This window comes from Siniperca chuatsi, linkage group LG12 (genome assembly GCF_020085105.1).
Source record: "Siniperca chuatsi isolate FFG_IHB_CAS linkage group LG12, ASM2008510v1, whole genome shotgun sequence".
Taxonomy (NCBI): domain Eukaryota; kingdom Metazoa; phylum Chordata; class Actinopteri; order Centrarchiformes; family Sinipercidae; genus Siniperca; species Siniperca chuatsi.
This window is the reverse complement of record NC_058053.1, coordinates 23,644,954-23,670,436: the sequence shown is the minus strand read 5'-3', so window position 1 is coordinate 23,670,436 and position 25,483 is coordinate 23,644,954. Positions and strand designations below refer to the sequence as shown.

The following is a 25,483-nucleotide window of genomic DNA, read 5'->3' as shown; positions in this document are numbered from 1 at the left end:
GCTAGGATACAAGTGTAAACTATCCGCGCTATCTTTTTAGTTTCCAGCACAGTTTCATTTCAATTTCATCTTAAACAATGCAAATATAACTTAGTAAACAAAAGCAGCTAATTAATGGCGGATATGTGTTTTGTGTTTTGGATATGCAGTGTATTGCACTCTTTTAGGTTCTTTGGTCCTTCTAGGTTACCGTACCGATATTTAGCAGCGTGACTATAGAGGGGCGGTGCAACAGTTTTGATGGAAATGCAACATTTTTGTCTGAACTGAACTCATAACATCTTAAAATGAGCTCTTCTGACACGAAGATCATTACTGTGATCGGCAGGTGAGCAAGAAAAGACGCTAACTTGAAAGTTACTTATAAAACTGCATTTGCAATTTTATGTGTAACAGTAGTTATTTTGCATATAATTTTAGTTTAGTGATTGCATTGTATAGTATCATGCTGTGACTCATACAGGATTGTGAATGCATGTTTGCAACGTCTTGGCATGTAGCTAACTAAGGTGATTTCCTGACCTTATGTGCTTTATGATTTTGCAGCTTTTCAGTTATAATCCTGGCTATTATAGACAAGGCTCAACTCACTTTATGAAGTAACCTTGCAGTTGTATTGAGGCTCCACCATTAGAGCCTACTTACATTTTAGATTTACATTTTAACCTGTTTTCTGTGCCCTGCTCATTATTTCTGCACACTCAGCTAAACTTGGCAGTCCCCTGAACTGGCCTCTATTTAACTTGGAAAGTAAATACTAAACATCGCGGCCAAATAATAACTCCTCTTTTCATGCGTTTAGAGAGGTACTTACCGTATGTGCATTAACATGCAAAATTCTCCTTCTTCTGGCCTGCATATTATTATATGCAGGCCAGAAGATCAAAACCCACAATAACTGGCCTTCCACTGCAGGATTATGCAAACTGACACACGTGTGTACATAGAGCAACAGCAAAACCTGCAGGGCCTTTGCTGTGTAACTGACCTTCCTGTGTAGGGAAGAAATAGTGAACTGCGGGGAATTACAAAAGGAGACAGACAAAGCAAAAGGGATACTGCAGCATAACATAATCCATGATTTATTTAAGAATGTCCATGGAGGAGGTGATGGTGCAGAAACACCACAGCAGTAAGCAGAGCACTACAAAGATGTAGACCAAAAGAAAAAAAAAAGACCAGGCCAATTGTGACGTTAAATGTTCAAAATGTATAGATTGTTTAATGGGATTCGGTTTCATTACAGAGAAGAGATTAAAGTGAAGAGTGAACATCCTAAATGTCTATTGTTTGTGTGTGTGTGTGTGTGTGTGTGTGTGTGTGTGCGTTTCAGTGGGCTGATAGGCCGCTCCTGGGCTATGGTGTTTGTCAGTGGAGGCTACAATGTGAAGATCTATGACAACCAACCAGGACAGGCTGCCAAGGCCATCACAGAGATCAGGTCAGCCCTACTACACAATACTGTCCAGCATAAACCATCATGTACTGTAGTCTTAATTAGTGTAATATTCGATTCTTTTCATAGTTATAGATATGCTCCCATATTTTTCTCTGCATTTAGATTACATCCTGTCTAATCACAAGGTGTTTTTCTCTAAGAGACCTTCAGCTGGGTCAGGGAACTGTTGATGCTGTGGGCCTGAAAAGCCTATTGAGACAATGCACGTCATATTGGGCTGTACAAATAAGTTTACATGACTTGTCTGGAAAAGACCTAATGATGTCTGAAATTTATGTTCTAACTTTTATGTTAACTTGGGATTTCTTGGTCTGCTGTTCTGGGACCAACATCTGATAGGTAGAATAGTGTTTTCATTATTTTCTTTAATGTTTAAATTTGTATTGTTTTTCATTATAATTGGCATTAAGTATGTCTTAAAAAGTCTTAAATCCATGTTTATGAAAATAAAAGGTACCCTGAATTACAGAGAAATTTACAGTAGGGTCGTGTCACAGTAGCTTGTAAATGTCTAATCTTACTTGAGTTAACTCAAGGATGGGAAAAGCATGGACATTAAAGGGATAGTTAACACCCAGACATAATGAAACGTATTTGCCCTGTTACCCAGAAAGCAATAGTTTTAATGCCTTTTGCTAAGGAAATATTGGAAAATATATTGACTATAACCTATACAAATCCAGGAGAGCTGAATGGTATTTGCTTTGTGGTGCTCAGAGCACGTCAACAATGTGGATTATTGTAAGTAACTATGTCATTATTTTTGTTTTTGTTTTTTTGAGTCTGTTTTTGGTGTTTTTGAGCACCACAAACCAAATGTCCATTGAGTTCCAGTTATCAGGTTGAGCTACAGCCAATATCTCCAAGCCTCAGCAAATTACACCAAAACAACTGAATGGTAGATTACACATAGGCTAAGATGAGAAATAAGGTTTACTGAGTTTTGGGGTGACTTTAATTACTCTTTAGCCACTTTTACGTTGTGCATTATAAACGGTTATGTGCCACCAGATGTTGCCATGCTCTCACATCACTAACACCAGGGAATTTACATTGTTATGGCTTTCTAGTCAACAGCTGAGTGGGGCTGCAAAACGTGAAGGGAACATTAACAAGACATATTGACTGGCCTCCATGTGCTCATGACTCACGAGGGTCCTGTCCAAAATATAACCTGTTCTTCCTTCCAGCACTTACAGAGAAGACACATGGACATTGTATGATCAGTATCAGTGACTTCCTTTTAGTATAGGAACACATGGACAAAAACACGTTCAGGCCTAGAAACTCTTTCGTAGCCTAGTCATTGCTAGTTAAACATTACTGTGGAATGACAAAGGGCTTTTGGTGAAAACTACTGTGGAAAATACTGTCAGAAAAAACAACCACATTTAAAGATCTGCAGCCCTTGAAACTGTAAAACGAAACCAAACACTGTACCAGGATCTCATTCATTTTACTTTAATTAATCCTGTAAACAGCTTATCTGCTGCTACTGCCTCTGGTGCTTACACTGTAGCTGTATAGACTCTTGGAGATTCAGTTGCCCGTATAGACAGTAGAGGGTGTCATTGTACTGGTCTTTCAGTCTCCCTTTGTGTGTGATTTCTTGCTGAACAAGCTGTGAAGACTGTTCCTAATCCTGCACCCTGTTTAGTTCTGACTCATCTGATAAAATATCTAATAGCTACTACTGTGCTACCTTAGGTAGCAGACAGATCATTTTAGTATGTATTTTGGCAAACAAACATTTCTTGAAAGTCTACCCTGAAGGTTTCTGTCTCGATTACTCAATCTGTTTACATAACTTAGTGCAGCAGAAAAGTATAATCTTACATTTTATAATGATATGATGATATGTAATGATTCCTTAGACATTAAAAGAGTAATGTTACATGTCATACGGGACAATTAGTTTCAGAGACTGGAGAAAGTGTGTGGGGGAGTGTTAACCGCCTCTTTCAACTCCGTGTTGGCGGCACAGGAAGCAGCTGGAAGAGCTGGAGGAAGCCCAAATGCTGAGAGGAGAGCCGACCGCCACGCAGCAGCTCGCCCTACTCAGCAGTTACGATGACCTGGCTCAGGCTCTGGAGGGAGCCTTCTTTGTCCAGGTGACACACTAGACATGACCATGCTAAAATCAAGATAGATTGGTCTCTGCTGATTTGTTTGTTGTTATCATTCACTTGTTCATCCATCACACCTTTGACACGTGTATTCCGGATGCAGTCAGACATGGGACACGGTGCCTCTCACCACTGCAGTATTTTCAAATGTATATAGTGTGTGACCCAATGGGAACATTAAATTGTTGGTTTATTTATTGGTCCATCCAGGTCACACAGCATAAATCAAATTTTGGAGTGATTACAGTAATCTCAGTACATTATGTTCTGGCATTTTCAAAATTACTGATTGTCCCGTATGACTGATTGTCCTCAGTGGGGTGGGGTGGGGGGGGGTAAAATCGTTGGTTCATCATTGATGTGTCACATATTGTGTGATACCTCAGACACCACTGATCAAATTTTGAATAAACTGTAACATATGTCTCACAGCTGAGCTTCAGCATTTTGCAAAGTTTAGACCGATTGTGGATTTTATATGTCGTAAAGTAAGGTACAATGTTTCAGAGTAATTACATGTTATTTGTGATATAACATGACTGTTTACCATGGTCATTATGATTGACCTTTGATTGGATTGACCTTTCTTTCTAATACTTCTTTGCTCATCAGAGATTTACCTTTTGGCCCATCACAATCAATCAAAACCTAAATGTTTTCTAACTAACCTAAAAAGAGCTTTCTGGAAATATTGTCACGTTTCAGAAGCCATTTTATGATATGTCTGTTATATAAACTAACAAAAGTAGAGCTTTCCTTTGACAAAAGGTTCAGGAAGAGGTTGTCATGACAAGAGTTGCCCTGTTTTTGAAATCATTACATGACGTTTTAACACCAAGTCACTGATCTTGTCTTTGTCATTGTGAGGAAATGAAAACAAATGCCCACTTAACAATGAATACTTGCTAATCCTAACTCATGTACTGTATAACACAGCCACTTAACTTTTTAAGCCAAGAAAATGTCCAAGAAAGTGCCTTGTATGGCACTCTGACTCTGTTAAAGCAGACAATAGTGCTCTTCAGCACATAGTGGTGATCAGAGTACAACGGGACAGGTAGGGCCAAAATCATTACTCTGTTCTGAGTTCACTAACATGGAACAATAGAGGACTTATTAGAAACAGGGAAATACAGACTTTTCCTGTTCAGATAGCCATCCCCACATTTCCTGATACCATGACACCATTTGATGCAAATGTCACCCTGTTATTGATCACGGCTGTTCTAGAGGAGTAGAGGAAGTATACTGAAGTTTGTCTCAGTCGGATTCATTACAGAACATATCAGTAACTCGTACAGTGACTGGTGTTAATCCATACCAGCCTGCTAGCTGTACGGTCTCATACTTGGTGCAGTGGAACAGCACAGGACATAATATTAAATAGTAGACTGTACATACAGTACCACTCCTCACATTTCTCACTTCTGTCAATATGTTTCCAGACAGCTGTTTTTCCATATCCAACACAAGTGCTTAAATCAGATAAATCTATTGTTTATGATCTAGTAAAAATCAAATGAAATTGCTAAAATGAATTATATAATAAAAGTAGACTATAAAAATAGACCCGAGAATATACATTAAAACAGATTATAGATTTTATGAAAGAATAGGATGTGCGTTTTATCTAAAAAAGTCTGATTAGAACATCTTGCAGTTGTTTGTTGGAACAGAAACTTTTACGTACTCACACTATTAATGAGTGGAACACTGGAGCATCACATTGTTACTGTTGTTGCAGTTCAACTGTACACATTTGATGAAAGCCATTTTAAGAGCATATTATCACTCCACAACAGCTTTTGACAGCCACTCCTTTCCAACACTGCCAGGGCAAATACAACAAACCCAAACTGGTTGTATCCAGTTTTAAAAAATGTGAGAACAATATGGCCTCCAGCATTTTTGTGTACAAAGTCAAAGATTCACCCAAATTACAGGAAAAAACTTATTTTCTCACTCACCTCAAGTGTTTTGAAAAGTGGTGCTAACTGCCAGAGCATGTAGCCTTTAGTTTTCTAAGATACTGTATACAGTACACTTACCAGTGTCAATGATCAGTATCAAACCATCTATAGAGAGTATATGAGACCCAAACTGTCCAGTTTTAAAAATGTGGGAACAATTTGGCCTTCAACATATTTGTATATTTTCAGAAGCTATATAGTAGTAATAGTTTGTAAGTATTTGTTGTTGTGATGATTACATTTTTCATCTTTACTATGATCAAAGAAAGATTGATGACAAAGTGTACAAAGTAAAAGGATAGATTCATCCAAATTATAGGTGTTTAGTGGCACTTGTCTCTACCGATAGTTTTGGTTTTATTTATCAGAGTACAATCTCAGAAGCCAAGGGCAATACAGTAGTTTGAAGCTTATCAACAAACAAAATGCTAAGTTGTTTGTTGTCTAAGTTCTCCTCTTCACTGTGATGCTTTGCTGGTGCTACTGATTTTGAAGTTTCTACAATGTACACTGCAAGTGGTTTAGTGTTCAGATTTGAAGATTATATTATTCTGCATAATATTTAAGACTTGTTTTATGTTCAAAGGAAAGTTTGAAAAGTGAGAGCAGGATCATACTGCACTGTGTGTTACAAAGACCTTGGTCAGAAATAATACTTATTATGTTGCAGAAAATTAAATGATGGCAATGGTACATTTCTCTCAATGACTTCACGATCCATTTTGTGTATGTGTGTACACTTTTCCTGTGTGTTTTCCAGGAGTGTGTATTTGAGCAGCTTGAGGTCAAGCAGAGCGTCTTCCAAGACATAGAGCGTCTTGTGGGAAAAGACGTCATCCTGAGCAGCTCCACCTCCTGTCTGGTGCCAAGCAACGTCTTCTCTAAAGTACAGAACAGGACTCGCTGCCTCGTCTCACATCCGGTTAGTGCCGCTACAGTCCTGGTACCAGCGGGTAGTGTAAAGGGTTATTTCAATCTAATAACTTACAAACCCAGGAAGCCAACTTAGTTAATTCCCCAATTGTGTATTTACAGGTACCCCGCCCTTATTATACATTACTGCTATATCAAGTGGAAGCCATTTAGAAGTTTCCCTTCTTTCAATTATCCCTCATTTATCCTGCAGTGTCTGCAAAAGTGAGCTTTTGGGGGATGTAGCCCATCTTCTGGCAGCCATATTGGAAGCTGAAAGCCCTTGGTTAAAAACCATAAACACCTGTTTACATTTCAAAAATACCAGTCAAACATATTTGGAAAACATTGTAAGACCTTTACTGTATTTGACTGGGAATTATTTCGTCACTCGTCATAGTCATCAGGTTTACTGTAACAATAACATTAACACAAATCTGCCTCATTTAACTACCCACTTTTGCTTATATACAGACTGGATCCGTTGTCTTTCCAACACCTGAATAGTCTATCAGTATTGTTACATTAAATGGTTTGTAACAAAATAATTTCTCTAAATCCACCAGCTAGATTAAGTACAACCTAACTTCCAAAATATGGTAATTGCCATTGCCATGTAAATGGTTGGTAGAGTTGTCAAACTTCCTAATCACAGCTAAAATAGACCAGTCAGTTTGACTGGGAAAGTGTTGCTTCTACAGTCCATTTTTCATTGTCAGCCTTGGACTGAAGCATGTCCATCGCCATCTCGCCTCACCATAGTCAGCTATTTTGTTGCATGTCTACAAACAAGCAATCAGTGTCTTGTTACTTATGAAATAGTAATATTGTGCCTTTTTGAATTTTGCTTTTGGGAAATGAAAATTGTTTCAGCCCATTATCACTAGCCACTAACATCACAGCCTTATCACAACGGCAGTGATGGAATTTTATCATTTTTGCATGTATATAGAGGGAAAGAGAAATAATGTGAGCATGAAACTTTTATCTATGCAGACCTGGAGGCATTAATATTTGCACGATAACATTGGTGGGGGTTTTTTTTACTTTGCTTAGTGTATCAGATGAGTGATACATTTTTAGTTTAGAATATTTAAGTTTAGAACAAAACATTTGGCAAACCGGATACAGAAGTCTGATTTAATATTACTAAACTGTAGGTGAAGAAAATGTATGTCATCCAAATGCCCAAAAACATGAGCACTATTATTGTAGTATTGTGCTTTGTACTCTTTAAGATAACAGTGTAATTCTGTGTAGTATTTTCTGGGATAATGCAGCATACCATAGAATAGTGTAATCAAATGTAGCATACTACAGATTAATGTAGAGATTAGTGTAAAATGGTGTACTGAGTTATAATGTAGTTTAGTGTATTGTTTACAGGTAGTAACAGTGTGTATCATAGTGCAGTGTGGCCTGGTATTTGAAAAAAGTCATGATGGAAATTTTAATGCAATAACCTTAATGACATGCCGGCTTTCAAGCTTTTTACAAACATGTAAACCTGAGGAAACATCACTTGGGCACAGATCCTCTGTATCAGTGAAATACCCACTGTAGGATGTGTGACTGTCCTGTGCTCCACAGGTAAACCCACCCTACTATGTCAAACTGGTGGAGCTGGTACCTCACCCAGAGACAGCAATGACCGTTATGGACACCGCCCATGCCCTAATGACCAAGGTAAAGATCCCAGATTACACAGTCCTGGGCTGTCAATTACCTGCGGGTGAGATGCAATATCATAGACGGTGGCATCAGGTTTATGAGAAAGCCAAACCAGGAAGGCCTGTAAAGAATCCTAAAGAATACTGAAGAGCGAATGAAAAGATCAGGGCTGAAGTAATATGGTATCTATAGTGTTGGTAAGAATCCTAGCTTGCAAACCTTTTCACAATGTCAGTTTGTCTGTTAGTTGTAATTTAGGTTTGATTATCTGATGTCATGGTTTGTGAATCCAGTCACAGGTCTCTCAAATCTTTGTCAGTATTCCAAGCAAGGCTCAAATCCTTGCAAGTCTCTGCAAGCTGAATTTCACAACATGCTCAAATAAATGGAAACCACAGGACATACTGGAAGGAAGCAAATCAGTTGAAATCCCTGGGTGTACTAAGGCTGGCAATAACTTCAACTTCAAGTATTGTCTTTTAAGAGCTATTGCCATTCTTGACGTGATTTTCTCTTGATTCAGGTTGGCCAGGCGCCCGTCCGTCTGAAGAAAGAGATCGATGGCTTTGCCCTCAACCGAGTGCAGGCGGCCATTATCGCAGAGTCCTGGAGGCTGGTCCAGGTCAGTGAACCAGTCAAGTTTTTAAGTTGGGCCAATTATTGCACTGCTTTTCTTCTGACAGTAGTGTACAATTTGAAACACACCTAAAAATATTATCCCATGTCCTGTTTGCATCTACAAACAGGACCACTGTTTTTTTGTTTTTTGGGGGTTTTTTTTTGTTTGTTTTTCCTTTTTGGACATTGTATTTACCCATATTTGATATGACATTAACACCACATCATGGTCAAGGTTTTAATTATTATATCAAAGAGCAATTTTGCCTTTTTCCACCTACTGCACAAGAGTAAAGAAATATGCTGTTTTAGGGTTGAGATTATTGAGAGTAAGAAGTTTTTATTTGACTAAATATCATTTCATAGGACAACTGTCATTTAACAAAGCTTAACACCAGCTCCTTAGTTTTGAGTGAACCAAGCAAGTTTAATGATGAATTCTGAATCAGAACATTTGACTTTAAATGTTTAAGAATTGCTATATGCCTTCACTATATAATACTAAATATGAATTTCCAACAAAAACAAAACATTTTGGTGTGTCATTACAACGTTGTTAAGATTAGGTCCTCATAAGGTTAGACGCACCACAGTGTATGTGTGCTTGTTTGTTTTTATTTCTGGACAAGAGCTCCTCAGTCTCAGGGAGGCTTTGTGTGGCTGAGTGGTGCTGCTGATGGTTTTGTAATAGAGGCAGAAAAGAGGAAGCTCCTTGTCAGCTCATCTCTGCTATAATCTCCATGGTCTCCTTCCAAAAAGGAACACAATGAGAGTAAATGAGCTTTAGCCTCTGATGACAGGCACCATTACATGATCACCCATATTAGAAATGGTTAGAATGATAATAAGGACGATGAGTGTGATGACAATTGTTAGCTCAACTGAACTCGCATGAAGTCTGCCATTTCATTGTGATTCAGGCTTCAGATTCCACTGACATCACCATTACCTCAAATAACTTTATTGAATAATGTGACAGCAGATATTTCTGTAGAAGATTCATAAGCTTTTGTACTAAATATCCGATTATATTTTCTTTCTCGTCTTTGTTTCAAGGCTCTTGCTTGTATTTTACGTGTTGTAATGTTTGTTGCCTTGTATCATTATTATATCCTGTCCATCAGTAACTCTTGGTGCTCCTGCTGTTTTGGCTAGGTCTCTTTTTGAAAAGGCTTTTAAATCAAGGTTAAAGGGACAAAATCAAACTATTGATACCAGTGTAGAATATTTAAAAATATATTGCCATCAAGAGGAAATTTTGCTAAATTATAGAATCAGTTCATAGGCCATAAAAATTTGTTTCCTCAATTAGTTTCATATTATGAGTGATGGGATCCTACATGAAAACACAACTTTCTGCAGTTTTGGTTATTTCACAAATAACAGATTTCTGTATTTCTTTTTTTTCTGTGAGCTCACTGGTTTGAAGTGGGCGGGGCTCAGCTTGAAAAAGGTGATGTCACATACTGTTGTGCACCAATCACGATTCAGCAAGATTTGATTCAGAATCTGATGACACTTGGTGGGTTGTTTGGTCATTGACAATAAAATCTGATCAAACCACACCTGCACAGCCCTGACAAAGCAGATTAGCTGAGTTTTTGAGTGTGAAACTCAAAAGAAATAATACCTAAAGATGTTTGTTTTTTACCTTGATTGTCGCTTATTTAGTCCTAAACATATAACTTTATAAAGAAACAATAAAAACGTGTAAGAAATAGAAGAAATGTAGAAATTAGCAGCATAGTGAGACAGGCTGACATCTGTGAGTAGTGAAAAAAGATGTGGACTTACTGTCAGGTAAAAACTGAAAATGCTGAGATGCAGCACATATGTAGTATTTAGCTCTGAGATATTTTTAAATTTTTGGTGAAATACAATCTGAAATGTATCAGTTAATGCATCAAAAGGCTACTGCAGTGATTTAGCATTTGGCATTTTCAAATTGATGCAGCCAAGATATCCTGACTTTTTGTCATTAATAATGGTCAAGCTCCAAAAAGTCAGGTTCCTACATTTCCCATAATTCAAACCAATAGCATTTTCCATTAAACCCTCCCTGCCTAGTGGATGTTCTTTCAAACGCATGCCCCCATTTTGTAACGCAGACTCAGGGTTATTTTCTCAGATTTGACATAGTACCTCCAGAGTCGCAGAAGACTTTATACAATTGTTTTCACAGGCCGAGTAGCACTTCGCTTGACTATTAAACTGATCTTGATGTGTAAAATTGAGTTTCCCTTAAAGATAAATCTGTCATCAGAAATAGAACTTGTTCGGATCAGAACTCATACTCAAATAATTATTACCAATATTGTCAATGCCTGCAATCAGTTTGTCAGAGTAGGTGTTAGTGGTGGATACCTGACTTTGGAATGAATCTCTTCAGACGGTGTGTTGGCTATTTCTGCCAAACAAAATCCCTTTGTGCTGACTGTTGACTAGATTACAAGATAATTTAAAGCTGTAATGAACTGGCTCTGCCCTCTGTGGGGATGAATTACTACTGTATGATAGAACAAATCCTCTCTCGTTCCAGGGCCATCACACACACAAGCCATAATAACCCTAAAGAGGGACTTGGATCACGGATCTCTCTCTACCTCTTTATTCCATCCCTTTTTTTTTAATCTGTCGGTGAAGTGTAACAAAGAGTGGCCCTTTCACAACTTAATCAGTGCATTGTGTCCTTGTCCCTGACATTACTGTACTCCTAAGTTACAGTGTGTAACAGTATCAGATGGACAATGACTGTGACCCCTCTCTCTCACACACACACACACAAAAGGTACACACAAGGTAAGACAACTACAGGGAGCAACAAAACGTCATAACACTTCAAAAGAACAAAACAAAGACTGTAAAATAAATGAATCATGACCCGACATGGAAGGGTAGCACACAAGCAACAACATATATTGTTACACTACAAGGATTGTCTAATAACTTGTTGGCCTATAAACACCAGAAATCTATTTTAAGTTACTCATGTGACTTCATACTAAAAATGATTTTTTACACTTTAGAAAGAATTCTCTACAGTATTAATGAAGGATGAATGCATGAAGGGACATTTCCTCTACACTGATAGTAGGGTCAAAATTCATGCATTTTCGCCTGCATAGAAATGTTTTCATTGATTTGCATGATTTACATGACGATGGACATGGACATGGCTGAACTTGTTTCTTTTGATTGTGCTTTTTATTTGTTACTCATCAGACTATCCTGCATTTTCCTATTATTTAAACAAAGAACACAATAGTCAGTGCAAGACTGTCGTTACTGATGAGGTGTGTACAAACAGTTTAATTTCCTTCTGCTGGATTTTTGAATACCAGTCAACACTTACTCTGCCTTGATGCTAGCTGTATTTAAGGTAGGGTTAAATCAACATGTTTTTGAAGACTGATTTTTTTTTTTTTTTAAAATACATGAGTTACTGATAGATTTCACCTTCAATTTCAACCTTGTCAAGATGTAAAATCTGTTAAACAGCACTTAAATCATTATGGGGCAATAAAACTCTCCACTAAAACCAGTTGATTTTCTTGTAATGTTTGCAACTTTAAAGCAGAGTGATGCGGAGTTTCCCCTCGGGGATCAATAAAGTATTTCTGATTCTGATGAGGATACTCTGTGATAGTTAAACATTTAAATGGGGAGTCAGTTATCATAAGTAATAACTGAATTTGAAAATAATGTGCAAAAAGAAAATGCTTATGCTGCTAAAATTACATATTTAAGTCAAAGTTCAGCTCCTCATCAATCTATTAAGAACATGTTACATGTCAGTGCTTCCGTAGTTTAACAACATGCAATAAAGACGTTATCTCTGATTTACAAAATAATCAGTCTCTTCTTTTTTCAGCTATTTTTAATGGCATAACATTTTAATTTTTCTATAGTAAAATCAAATTATGGAAGCAGTACAACGATGATATGAAAAGTGACTTCTTTTCTGAGATCATCTGACATATTTTAAACCAAAGAGGCTGATGATTTGAGTGTTGTCGACTAGAGGAATGTACACAAACTGTCAGAACAGGCTAGGTCACAGGATTAGGAGCCACAGCTTCACTGTTCCAATATGGCAGCCACGTTGACACATCGCTGCAATGAACAGCAGCGACTAATGGGGTATCTACACGTATATATCTATGGACATGGCTTACTGGGACACTTAATGGGGTGGAGCCATCTTTAATGTTATTAGTTACACTTGTGCTTTTCCTGCTGTCTGCGGTGAAAAGGGTTTGGATTTGTCACAGTTTGGACTTTTTAAGATTTTTGGAATTTGGTCTGTCTCTCCTCGAATGACTTTGGATTCTTTGTTTCAAGAGAAGCTTCTTGGTTCACTGATGAGCCAAGTGGGCCTGCAGTCAGGTGAAAGCCCTTGTTAGTTCAGTCAATGCCGAACACAGCAACAGTCACTGGATGGAACATTTCACTGGCTTTCGGCTTCTGAGAATTAAAGCGTTCAGCAAGGAAATGAAGCAGAGATTTCTGTGTCCCTCTCCCTCCTGACTCTGTGCTGGCTGTAATATAGCATCCATGCATCTACAATGTGATATTTGTGTCTTCGCACAGACCTGTGGAAGCTCAGACTCATATCTACATGACATTCCATATCGTGCGTGGATCACTCACTCACTTGTGAGGCTCCTGTTGAGGAGAATAAATCCTGAGGGCAGCCTTAGGTCCTAGCTGACAAAAATGCCACATTGCTGTTAAAGTATCAGACTTTGCCCTGGAAGGAGCTCCAGCTGAGTGCATCATAGAGCATCCTGATCACCTCAAACTGTTCACAGTAAAGTAGAAATGAAAATAAGAAGCTAAATGACAACAAAGAATAGAGGCAACAATACAATCACAGAGCTCTGAACTAATAGCAACTGGGTCTATAAACAGCTAAGTGTGTCTCCTAACATACAACTTGTCTGTGTCTCTGATTTAAGGGCGTGATCCTCACAATCATGGAAACCTGCAGAGAAGTCTTGCACAATGACAAAACAGGCAACCTGCTTGCAGTGGCTGTGTTTTGGTTTCTATATTTCTGGTACATGCTTAGTCAAGTTAAGAAAAATTCCCATGACTGATAATTGTCTAGTGCTCACAGTTATTTAATTTTGAGCATTGTTGGCACAATTTTAAAAGCAAGGTAAAACCTGTCTGACAGCAATGATCATTCTGTCTTTTTGACAATTCTTGTCAAAGTTGATCAACAGGTAAATCTTGAAAATTAGTCTGTCTCCGTTGTCATAGCTCAGTATGTGAGCCTAGCTCTAGTTAACTCCTGTTGGATGTCCACGGTGTTACTCAATGTGTCTCAGAAGAAGACAGATTCTTCATAACAAGCAGGGGTTTCTATTTTTGTCCCCACTGGAGACTGAGATCAGGTGTGAATCTTTATTGCTGCTTGAGCCAACACCGGGTGAACTAGATGAACCAGCTGACCTGAGCTTCGCCCCACTGCCCGGCCATGTGTCTAAAATGAAGGGATTTACTACACTGTAGATGGAGGGGAGCAGCACTGCAACTGCTGCACAACAGTTTCCAGTCAGAAACAGAACCAGATTAGATTTTTGTTGCAATTTTCAACCTTTTATAATACCATTAGTCTAGGCATTTTCCTCAACTGCAGAATAGACTTCAGGCAGGCAGAAAGTTTCCTACTTTTTAGTAAGAAACTTAGTAAGTCACTGTTGGCTGTATTACATTGTGAAGTCACAGTTTGAGAAACTGGTTCATTCTGGTTTGGCTTTAAACTTTCTTTGACGTGGTGTCAAAGGTACCAGGCTGTAGTATACATGAGTAAAAGGAGTTATCTACTGTCACTCTCATCACCAAACTGCCATTCCTTGACACCATTTATCTTCTACATCTTTCAGTTTTGGCTTAGTGTGTGTGTGTGTTTACTCTGTCATCTACAATTCATCGACGTGAAATGAACCACGATAAATAAATGCTTTTTCCCCAGAAGGAGATGCATCCAAACTGTTCAAAGTGGATAACATTATAAGAAAACCACATGTTGAAATGCAGTATTAAACAATTAACAATGCATTAATGTTGCAACAATGTGTCAGTTAATCTATTAATCATTGTCAGAAAATTTGGCAACAATTTTTACAATCACTTCATTGTTGAGGTTATTTTTCAAGCAAAAATGCCAAACAGTGGGGCGCCCCGGTGGCCTAATGGTTGAGGCGCATACCACATAACTGCAACGTCCACAGTTCGACTACCAACCAGGAAACCTTTGTTGCATGACATATGTACCTCTCTCTCTCTCTCTCTCTCTCTCTCTGTTTCCTGTCTCTCTACACTGTGACTGTCACATAAAGGCAAAAATCGAAAATATAATTTACACACACACACAGTATTACAGTACATTATATATTCAACATCTTTGAGTCTTGGACTGTTGGTCACACAAAACAAGCTATTTACTGATGTCACTTTGAGCTCTGGGAAATTATGTAAATTATGGGAAAGTATTTTTCATAATTGTTGGACATTGCAGCCCAGCAGTGCACAATTAAAAAGAAAGTAGACTGTGAGGGAATTAAATGGCTCTGATGCATATTATCATTCTAAAGAAATTGAGGAACTGAATTATTAAGCAAACACATTCTTTTCAATTATTATGATTTTTACTTTTTGATTAAAACAGATGTATTAGAAAGTCACCATGGTTGTCAATTTGTTTTAGTTTTTCCTTGGCTGCTTTAAAGGGTAGAATGCAACTGACAAAGGAACTCCTTCCACTGTTGAATAAATTATCTCCAGTTTTGCCATTTTGCTATATCAGAAGGGCTGAGAAAGGGTAACAGACATTTAAAGCTTTTCCTAGGTTGTGTTATATTAAACAAGACAAGTTCAACATAATATGCAACATAAATTGTTAGCCAATACCATTAAAATTGTATTATAATATATAGCCCCCTAAGCTAATAAGCCCTAACATGATATAAAATGGGTTTGCCTTTCAGCTGCTGTATGAGTATTATTTTAATCTGTTGATCCTGCTACATCAGAGCCCTTCAGTTACCTAAAAATGGTGCACACCCTTCTGTATTTTTTGTAGCCAGTGTAGAACTTTGTCTAATTGCTACTTTTTTGAAAACTTTGTAGTGCTATTACTATTGTTCCATCTAGTCATACGATGCAGCCGAATTTGACACACACTCCTAATAATTTCTGATCTGAAAAATGCTTCGTGGGTGACTCATTTTGTGTCATGCGCTTCAGGCACTGTTATAATTTCAGTTATTGGCAATGAGACACAACAATGGAAAGAACAAGTTACTGAACATGAGTGGTATTTGAGGAGACGCTTCAATTCAGTCAAAACTCTTCACATACAATACCTTAATGAAAATGGGAACAAGCAGGAAAGAAGATAGGTACAGAATCACGTGTGACCTTTTCTGGTAACTTCTCCTGAGCTCAGTCACACCAGCCTTCATGACAGCAAAATTTGAGCCTAAAATCAATTCATTTTAATGGAATTACAGCGATTAGTGGATTCGCTCATAGAGGCCAAGCAAATCCTTCCTTTGCATTGAATCCAATGATTATGAATTGATATGCACCAATTGTCTCTGCACTGCTGACCTTTTGAGGGAACAGAGACAACCAGTCCAGAATGGAGGAAGCTATTGGCCTTTTTCACATAATACATTTTGACATATCACAGTAGGAAAAGCACATGTGTAAATAAAATTAATGATGGCTAATTTCCATTAAGATGCTTTGGCTTCAGGGTCCTGGTATTGTGCATTCTGGCTCACTAAAACACAGTCATGACTTACTGGGACACTTGAATAGAACAGAGCCATTGTTAATGTTATTAGTAACACCTGTGGTAATAACCTTGTAAAGCGCTTTGTAAATGCAGCCATTTACCTGTGCTTTTCCTGCTAAGACCTATTGTATTACAGTGTTATACCAAATTTTATATGATCATGCTCCGCCTAATGAGATGCAACTCTAATAGGGCTTTCCTCTTCATGTCCATTTTGCCACAAATGTAAGAAGCCACAACCAATGGTAGCCACCTCATGACCAGCAACTAGTCACTCCATCACCAATCTTCCAGAACCACCAATTTCACAAGGAAGCAAAAATAAGTTGTTATGACTTGCTTTGATTTGAAATTACAGCTCAGAAACACCAGCTGACTGACTGGAAAATCTTCCTTATATCACCCACACTTTTCGCCGCAGGTTTTACAGAATGTCTAAAAACATAGTGGTGTGAAAAAGTGTTTGCCCCCTTCCTGATTTCTTATTTTTTGCATGTTTGTCACACTTAAATGTTTCAGACCATCAAACAAATTTAAATATTAGTCAAAGATAACACAAGTAAACACAAATCACAGTTTTTAAATGAAGGTTGTTATTATTAAGGGGAAACAAAATCCAAACCTACATGGCCCTGTGTGAAAAAGTGATTGCCCCCTAAACCTAATAACTGGTTGGGCCACCCTTAGCAGCAACAACTGCAATCAAGCGTTTGCTATAACTTGTAATGAGTCTTTTACAGCGCTGTGGAGGGATTTTGGCCCACTCATCTTTGCAGAATTGTTGTAATTCAGCCACACTGGAGGGTTTTCGAGCATGAACTGCCTTTTTAAGGTCATGCGACAGCATCTCAATAGGATTCAGGTCAGGACTTTGACTAGTCTACTACAAAGTCTTCTTTTTGTTCTTCAGCCATTCAGAGGTGGACTTGCAGGTGTGTTTTGGATCATTATCCTCCTGCAGAAACCAAGTTCGCGTCAGCTTGAGGTCACGAACAGATGGCCGGACATTCTCCTTCAGGAGTTTTTGGTAGACAGCAGAATTCATGGTTCCATTTATCACAGCAAGTCTTCCAGGTCCTGAAGCAGCAAAACAGCTCCAGACCATCACACTACCACCACCATATTTTACTGTTGGTATGATGTTCTTTTTTTGAAATGCAGTGTTACTTTTACGCCAGATGTAATGGGACACACACCTTCCAAAAAGTTCAACTTTTGTCTCATCAGTCCACAGAGTATTTTCCCAAAAGTCTTGGGGATCATCAAGATGTTTTCTGGCAAAAATGAGACAAACCTTAATGTTCTTTTTGCTCAGCAGTGGTTTTCGTCTTGGATCTCTGCCATGCAGGCCAGTTTTGCCCAGTCTCTTTCTTATGGTGGAGTCATGAACACTGACCTTAACTGAGGCTAGTGAAGCCTGCAGTTCTTTGGATGTTGTTGTGGGGTCTTTTGAGACCTCTTGGATGAGCCGTCGCTGCGCTCTTGGAGTAATTTTGGTCGGCCAGCCACTCTTGAGAAGGTTCACCACTGTTCCATGTTTTCGCCATTTGTGGATAATGGCTCTCACTGTTGTTCGCTGGAGTCCCAAAGCTTTAGAAATGGCTTTATAACCTTTCCAGACTGATAGATCTCAATTACTTTCTTTCTCATTTGTTCCTGAATTTCTTTCGATCTCTGCATGATGTCTAGATTTTGACAATCTTTCTTTTCTTGATTTCTTGATTGAGAACAGGTGTGGCAGTAATCAGGCCTGGGTGTGGCTAGAGAAATTTAACTCAGGTGTGATAAACCACAGTTAAGTTATGTTTTAACAGGTAGGGCAAGCACTTTTTCACACAGGGCCATGTAGGTTTGGATTTTGTTTCCCCTTAATAATAACAACCTTCATTTAAAAACTGCATTTTGTGTTTACTTGTGTTATCTTTGACTAATATTTAAATTTGTTTGATCTGAAACATTTAAGTGACATGCAAAAAAAAAAAAAAAGAAATCAGGAAGGGGGCAAACACTTTTTCACATCACTGTATATATACTCTATAAGAAGGCTGAATGTTTGTTAGTTATGGCACTAACACAGCTGGTAAGTGTCACTTTCAATTACAACCAAAACTAGTATGAACAGTAATCCAAAAAAGATCAAAACATCAAATCAAACCAGAAGTTTGGCATTGAGCGTCAAGACCTGTGGTCTGAGAGCGGCCTTGTGATCCTTCTTACATAACAGGGACCCTCCCTCACCCCTCCAAACACAAACACACACAGAAAATGGTCCTTGAGTCAGGGCCAGCGTTGGAAAGCAGAGCGGCTGAGAAAGCGGCTGGTTGCCCTCAGTGATTACAGTGGAGAAAAGACCCCACCCACCGTCCCGCTCTGCTCAGATAACAGGCCCGTTGTTGGACGTAGGACCCAAACAAAGACGGCCCTGTCCCTCTCTTCTTGCTCACCCTACTCTCTGTCTCTGTATCTGAGCTTTGATTTCCTCTGTGGTCGGCCAACAGGTATCTCTAACCCAAAGATACCTGAACCCCTCCCTCTGTCTCTCCTTCCATCCATCCCTCCATCCTCAGCTCCTCTCATCCCTGTACTGCCTACATAATCCTGAGGTCACAGAATTGGCTGATTAGGGAAACTTTATATGGTGGAAGTAGTTTGATGGGATCAAAGGGAATTCGGTTGGTCCAAAACCCTTGGGGGGTAAAAAGCCATGACTTTGTTGAAATGCAAGAGAAAATATGTTCTTAGATCCTGAGACGAAATTTCGAGCTCCAGTTTTAATCAAAACAGGAGTTATGTTTGTTTGTTGGTAGCACCAGCACCAATGAATACTCCACCCAGGAACACAGGGAACTCAGTGGAAAACACTCTCAGGGTTGCTCTTTAAACTGTACTGACAGATAAAGAAAGTATTTGTCTTTAAAGCTGCTGTAGGGACATTTACTGACTGACTGATTTGTACCCTTTTATAAGGAATACAAATAGAGATGAATATAAATCAAGTCAGTGAAATGAGCTTATGTCTGCTTGTAACTCTTTTCTCTTACTCCATAAGGATGGCATTATCTCTGTCAAGGACATCGACCTGGTGATGTCAGAGGGGCTAGGAATGCGTTACGCCTTCATAGGTCCCATGGAAACGATGCACCTCAATGCACCTAAAGGTAATGTTCCTTCTTTGGACTTTTTGCTCACATAAACAAAAGGTCACCACCCAACATACCTCTTAAAGCTTTTGTTTTGAGCAGTTTTTACTTTGAGTGACAAACGTGAAGAGAAAGAAAAGAGAAAGAAAGATATGACAGGCAACAACAGTCTTGGGCCACATGGTTAAAGGGGTTAAATTACAGATTAAATTACAAAAGGGTAATTTAATTAGGGTAAAACAAACTGAGTAGTCTGGCTTTCTAATTTCACATTTAGTTACAATAAAAATCTCCACACTCTGGTATTTCAAGATACTTACATCGATTTTATGTAGTCATGCTAAAAGTTAAACACCATTGTTCAGGTCAGTGGTGATGAAAACTTTGTTCAGTAAAAGTAATTATTGCTGAAATTTCTTTCTTGGTAAGGAAGGACAATTTCATACAGTCTTACTCATATGCATGTAATACAAACACAGCATAGCATACATGTACCGTACCCTACTGTATCGTACTGTGGCGTTCCTGTGTGTGTCAGAGAGAAAGCGAGAGTGAAACCTCAGAGAGATGGAGAATATCAAAGGGGAGTGTGAAACCTAGAGAGTAACCCTGACTGTGTACACACACAGAAAAAGGACGCTTTGGCAGAACAAAGCAGTCTTTTGATGGGTAGCGATGAATGCACTCCCTCACACCAGTAATCTAAAACTCACAGAGCCCACATTGCGGCCTTCAAACCAGGTGCCAACTCTTACCTGTAGTTACAATGCTGAAGCTTTCTACTGACTTTTTTTTCTGCTCAGGAAACAGTAGCATGATCATGTTCTGAAAAGATTGCTAAGACCTACTCCTGTTGTTACTTCCCGTCCTTAAATCATTCCAATCAGATACTAGAGCACTCAGGCTCTCTGTCTCTCTTTCTACTCTGCCAGAATGACTTGGCTTTTGTGAACCATGTACAGGAGTGCGTTATCCTTTTAAAGGAATGATCCATTGAAAACCTACTGCCTGTAGTCACTGCTTCATGTCTCCTTCATGTAATCAGCTTGGATTCACAACAGCTACAATGGATTCAAATGGTGATACAGTTTCACAACGGAAAGGCATCAAAATGTCCATAGAAACTTCTCAAAACACTCACTGCAGTGTGATCCACTTCTCCACTCTCCAACTTTATTCTCAGTATATTCCAAACACTTGTCATTAGCTCAGTTAACTGTTTATGTTTGTCATTTACAACCAACAGATGCAAAATAGTTACATAAGAGCTAACAGGGCTAGCGACCAGTGTTCAGAACATACTGAGCAAATGCGTGGACAGCAGAGAAGTGGCCTATGAACAGAGGAGTAGTTTCCATGGACATTTTCTGACACTTTTTTGCAGTTAAACTGGGTGACCTTTGAAAACCATTGTAACCACTCCAGGCTGATTACAGCTGCTGTTCTTAACAAAGATGCAAGCTATAAACTTTTCATAGATACCTTTCAAGGCTACAGGCTACAGAGTCTTTGTGACTCAAAACATGGGTGTACTCGACCTTTAAAAGCTAAACCATTTACCAACAAAACCAGAGACACAGCAAAGTAAGTGAGGTGCTTATTTGGGTCCTGACTGGTAATGCTACATTCATTTCAAGCTTGAAATAACACATGTATCTTCCTCTGACACAATGTCTGTTTGGTTGAAGGTACATTCAACCACACTGTTGTGCTATAGTGTGTCCCACTAAGCTTCATGTAAACATTCAAAGGTTAGCTTCAGGATAAAACATGAGATAATAAAAGGATTTAGAAACTTTATAAATGTTATCATTGTCACATACTGTATTTGGTCTAAAACTTTGTCTGAATAACTGCGGTAAAAGAAAAGACTGAAAGCTTTTACAATATTTTCTCAGTTTGATTGAATAATGTCACACTTTTAAATCTTTGGTGTGAAACTTCACTTCAGTGTGACAGAACAATTTTAAATGGACACTTTCTGACCTGCCTTCATTAAAGAGCTGGTGTGAAGTGGTTTGGGCACATGTTTCTTTTTTTCAGATTGCTCCACACTGGATTTGTATTGCTTCAAAGATCTAGTCCTCATGTCAATAAACCATACCTCTGGCCCTCTTTATGATATGTTTGTCCAGTCATTGTTTGTTATGGGGACCTGTGTGTTGTCTCATAGATCATTAGCTATGTGTTGTCATTTTTCTACTAATAAGTAGTAGAAGTATAATTAAGGGACACAACCACTTATTTGATCCACAAACATTTGGTTGCGTGCTGAAGGATGTTTATATAAAAGTGCTACACATTGCATTTTAGCAAGTAATCAACTATCAACTGCAGCCAGCTCATAACAAGGGCTGTTATCAGCTGTTATTCATGTTCTTGATCTTTTAAAGAAGAGCAACGCTGTAGACCAGCAGTGGGACAGACATTTGGGTTTATAGAAACTGTCTTAATTTTCAGAAACATAAATTATTAAATGAGGCACCTCTACAGAGAGATCAGAGAATCGTATGATGCAGGACTTCGGGACTTAATCAGTGTCATAATGTCAAAATGTGATATGAAAAATGGTTTAACATTAATTGTAATCCATTTGCAGCTGAGTGAATACAACAAGGCTCCAACAGCAGAAGTTGTAGGTTTTTTTTTTTCTGTGTAGCCCATTGAGTGGAGGAAAACCTGAACCCTCATTTATTAATCTTTAACAGTTTATTTGGGCAGCACATAAATCATTCATCAGCCAAATGTCTGTTGCCTACATGACAAATAAATCATTAAAGATTAATCAATGAGAGCAATGAGAGAATAACTACAAGAAATCACACTAAAACTTAAACTAAGACAAAAAAAAAAGCTTCAAAGGAGGACCTGAGAGTTTTTGGGCATTCAGCATGCACTCTCAGCAAGGAGAGTTCTCATTTCAGAGTGACTGACGTCTTTTTACGACACCCAAAACCGTAGAATTTACATGAACGCAGCTTGTAGTTTATCTCTCCCTAACAGGTGAGGACAGCTTTTTAAATTGTGATATTTTGTCCTGAGCACCATGGCAATGTTTTCCTGGAGCGGAGAGGCAACTTGCTCTGAGAGGATTTGGGGCAATGAGGCATATGTCATGATGCATGTGTGAACTGACTGCTATAAGATTTGTGCTATTTGCCCATGTTCTCATTCCTGGCCTTCCCCCTCTGATCAGCTGTCGTCCCACAGGTTTGGAAGACTATGTGAAACGGTATGGAGAGGGCATAAGGAGGATCCTGACCTCCTTTGGGCCTGCACCAGACTTCTCCGGCGAGGGAGCCAAGAGCATCATTAATGTAAGTATGATGGCAGCAAAAGAGACCATGCTTTAACCGAGACACTGAGCCATACATGTTGACTTACGGTAACTTGCGATACACTGTATAAATGTAGAATATAACAGTTTATTTATCCAGATCAAAGGAATTTAATCAAAACAGATATCGTTGCCTGATTTTTGATTTCATCCCACTGATTCAGTCAAATGAAGAGAATGTTTGTTTGTTGATGGCGTCTTTAGTTCTGCATGACTAACAGTCAAGAGTTCTCACCCCGGCGCTAAATAGCTCTCTCCTAAGTAGGCAGTACTTAGTCACATGCTATCACAGAAGGTCACTGTATGAGGAAACCCTGAGCCAGTGCAATAAATAGTTTAAGGTCAACTAGTTAGAGAGCAGTAGCAGTGGATCTTGTTTTCTGGTGCTTTTTGCTTCGATAATAAGCCAGTACATGAGTTTAGAATATTGCCTTTGCAAGTTGCAGTTGTATTTATGCAGTGTCCTGATTCATACTCAAGTTATACAGATTCACACTCAGGAGCAAAATCTTCTACTGTGGTTAAAGGTACGAAGGCAGCGATGCATGCAAGAACAAAACATCCCACCACATTAACTTCTTAGGTTTTAAAGGAATAATCAACTGAAGACAAATGTTTTGAGTATCAAACACTCACCCCCTTTTTAGGTCTGAAAGGTGGCACTTAAAAGTTTGTTGCTTGCTCCTTCAAAGGGGACAGCAGCTTTAGTCAGCTTGGATTCACAAGGAGTCACAGGGAAGAAAGTATGAAATCATCCAGTAAACTTCTCAATCCACTACTGTAGCATAATAACCATAACTCTGTTCATCCACATGTAATCTTTGGCCTCAACTCCAAAGCTGTAAGAACTCAACTGCTAACCTCAAGAAGAGTCAGGTCAGATAACATTAACTAAAATAACATTTTTCGGGGTCTTTTTTGATCACTGGCCTGCAGCTACTGCAAATTAAAATAAATGGCATAATGCCATATTCATGTTTCAATTTTGTGGATTTGTCCCTAATTTTCTCCCAGTTTTAAATCTCCATTACTCTATGCACTGCAGTCCTTGTCGCAGCTTACTCTACTCTTGGCTTGTAGAGGGCTGCAGACAGACGTGCTACCTTCGTAACACATTGGTGTTGCCAGCCTCTTCTTTTTATCTGCCAACAATGAGCTTCACCAAGAGGGTGAAACATACCAAGATTCACACTATCCATCCATTTCCACCACTACTGTGAAGACATCCCAACCAACCAGGAGGAGTCCCTAGTGCAACGACAAGGATGGAAACCCCTCACCAGCTTTACTCCCCACAAGCGCGGCCAACTGTGTTTGCTAGAACACATGACCAATCCAGAGATACCGCGGGAATCAAACCTTCGGTCTCTGCGCCACCTGTGTTAGAGCTAGCTCATACTAAACACATGTTATCCAGTGTATTAATCAGATGTGTTTACAGCAGCAGTGGTGGTTCCCTGGTTAACTGGCTAACAAACTAATATTACCCAAACACAAAACATGTTGAAAGGATCAATTTCCAGTTAAAAACAAAGAGAAATTAACTGTATCTCTTCAATTGTGTAACTACTATTGCGCATTTTTAGAAATGCAATCAGCTATGTTCTCATCCATTGTTTTCCAATTCCTGAGGAACGCCAATATGGCCGTCAGAGGGTGGTCACATCACCTGAAAACCTTCTATTCTTTGCTCTGCTTTTTCTCACATATGTTTCCTTCGCTGCTGTTCACAGGAGATGTGTGAGCTGATTCCCAGCGAGCAGCAGCATCTGTCGGCCAGGATGGAGAGGAGGGACCAGCTCCTCGTGGGTCTGGCCAAGCTGAAGAAGGAGCACTAAGATCAGCATGCAGGGCCCGAAGTCAAGAAAACTTCTGATTATGACTGAACAAAAGGAATCTTTAAACATTTTATTTCATTATTATCAGTATGACCATGACCTCTGCAATAGGTTTTTCTAACATGCAAAATTTTAAAAACATTCTGTGAAAGTTGGTAGGATTTAAGTGGACAACTATCTCATTTGATAACGATTTAAATAAGTGATATCTTGGGCGTGACGAATAATTTGGTCATTTGTTCAGTGATAATCAACATTTGTGCCTTTTTATGGATAGTTCTGGGACATAATTACCAACATTACGAAAGAACTGTGGCTTGCTGCTTGCTACCCATTAAGAAGCAGGGATTCAATTTCAAACCAGTTTTTTTTTTCTAAATCTACAGAATATATTATCTTTTTGTCTGCAACTTAATCTCAACACTAACTCAATTAAGGGACTGAATTAAAAGCAATCATCTCACTCGGTGCTACACACCACGTTAACGGTCTGCTGTGTAAATGAATTCTGTGAAAAATGTGAAATGATGTTTTGATTAATAAAAACAACTGAATCGTACATTTATATGTTTTTTATATTGTCTTAATCCAACATGTTGTAT

At 38.7% G+C, this 25,483-nt stretch overlaps 1 protein-coding gene across 1 annotated transcript; it reads left to right on the top strand.

The window, feature by feature from the left end:
• Nucleotides 1-84: 84 nt before the first annotated feature.
• Nucleotides 85-25,440, top strand: cryl1 (crystallin, lambda 1). The gene is made up of 9 exons (XM_044216329.1): nt 85-328; nt 1,334-1,441; nt 3,444-3,570; nt 6,316-6,477; nt 8,058-8,153; nt 8,662-8,760; nt 19,616-19,724; nt 22,917-23,023; nt 24,777-25,440. The coding sequence occupies exons 1-9, from the start codon at nt 288-290 to the stop codon at nt 24,879-24,881; spliced, it is 954 nt and encodes a 317-aa protein (XP_044072264.1). The 5' UTR covers nt 85-287; the 3' UTR covers nt 24,882-25,440.
• The last annotated feature ends 43 nt before the right edge of the window (nt 25,441-25,483 follow it).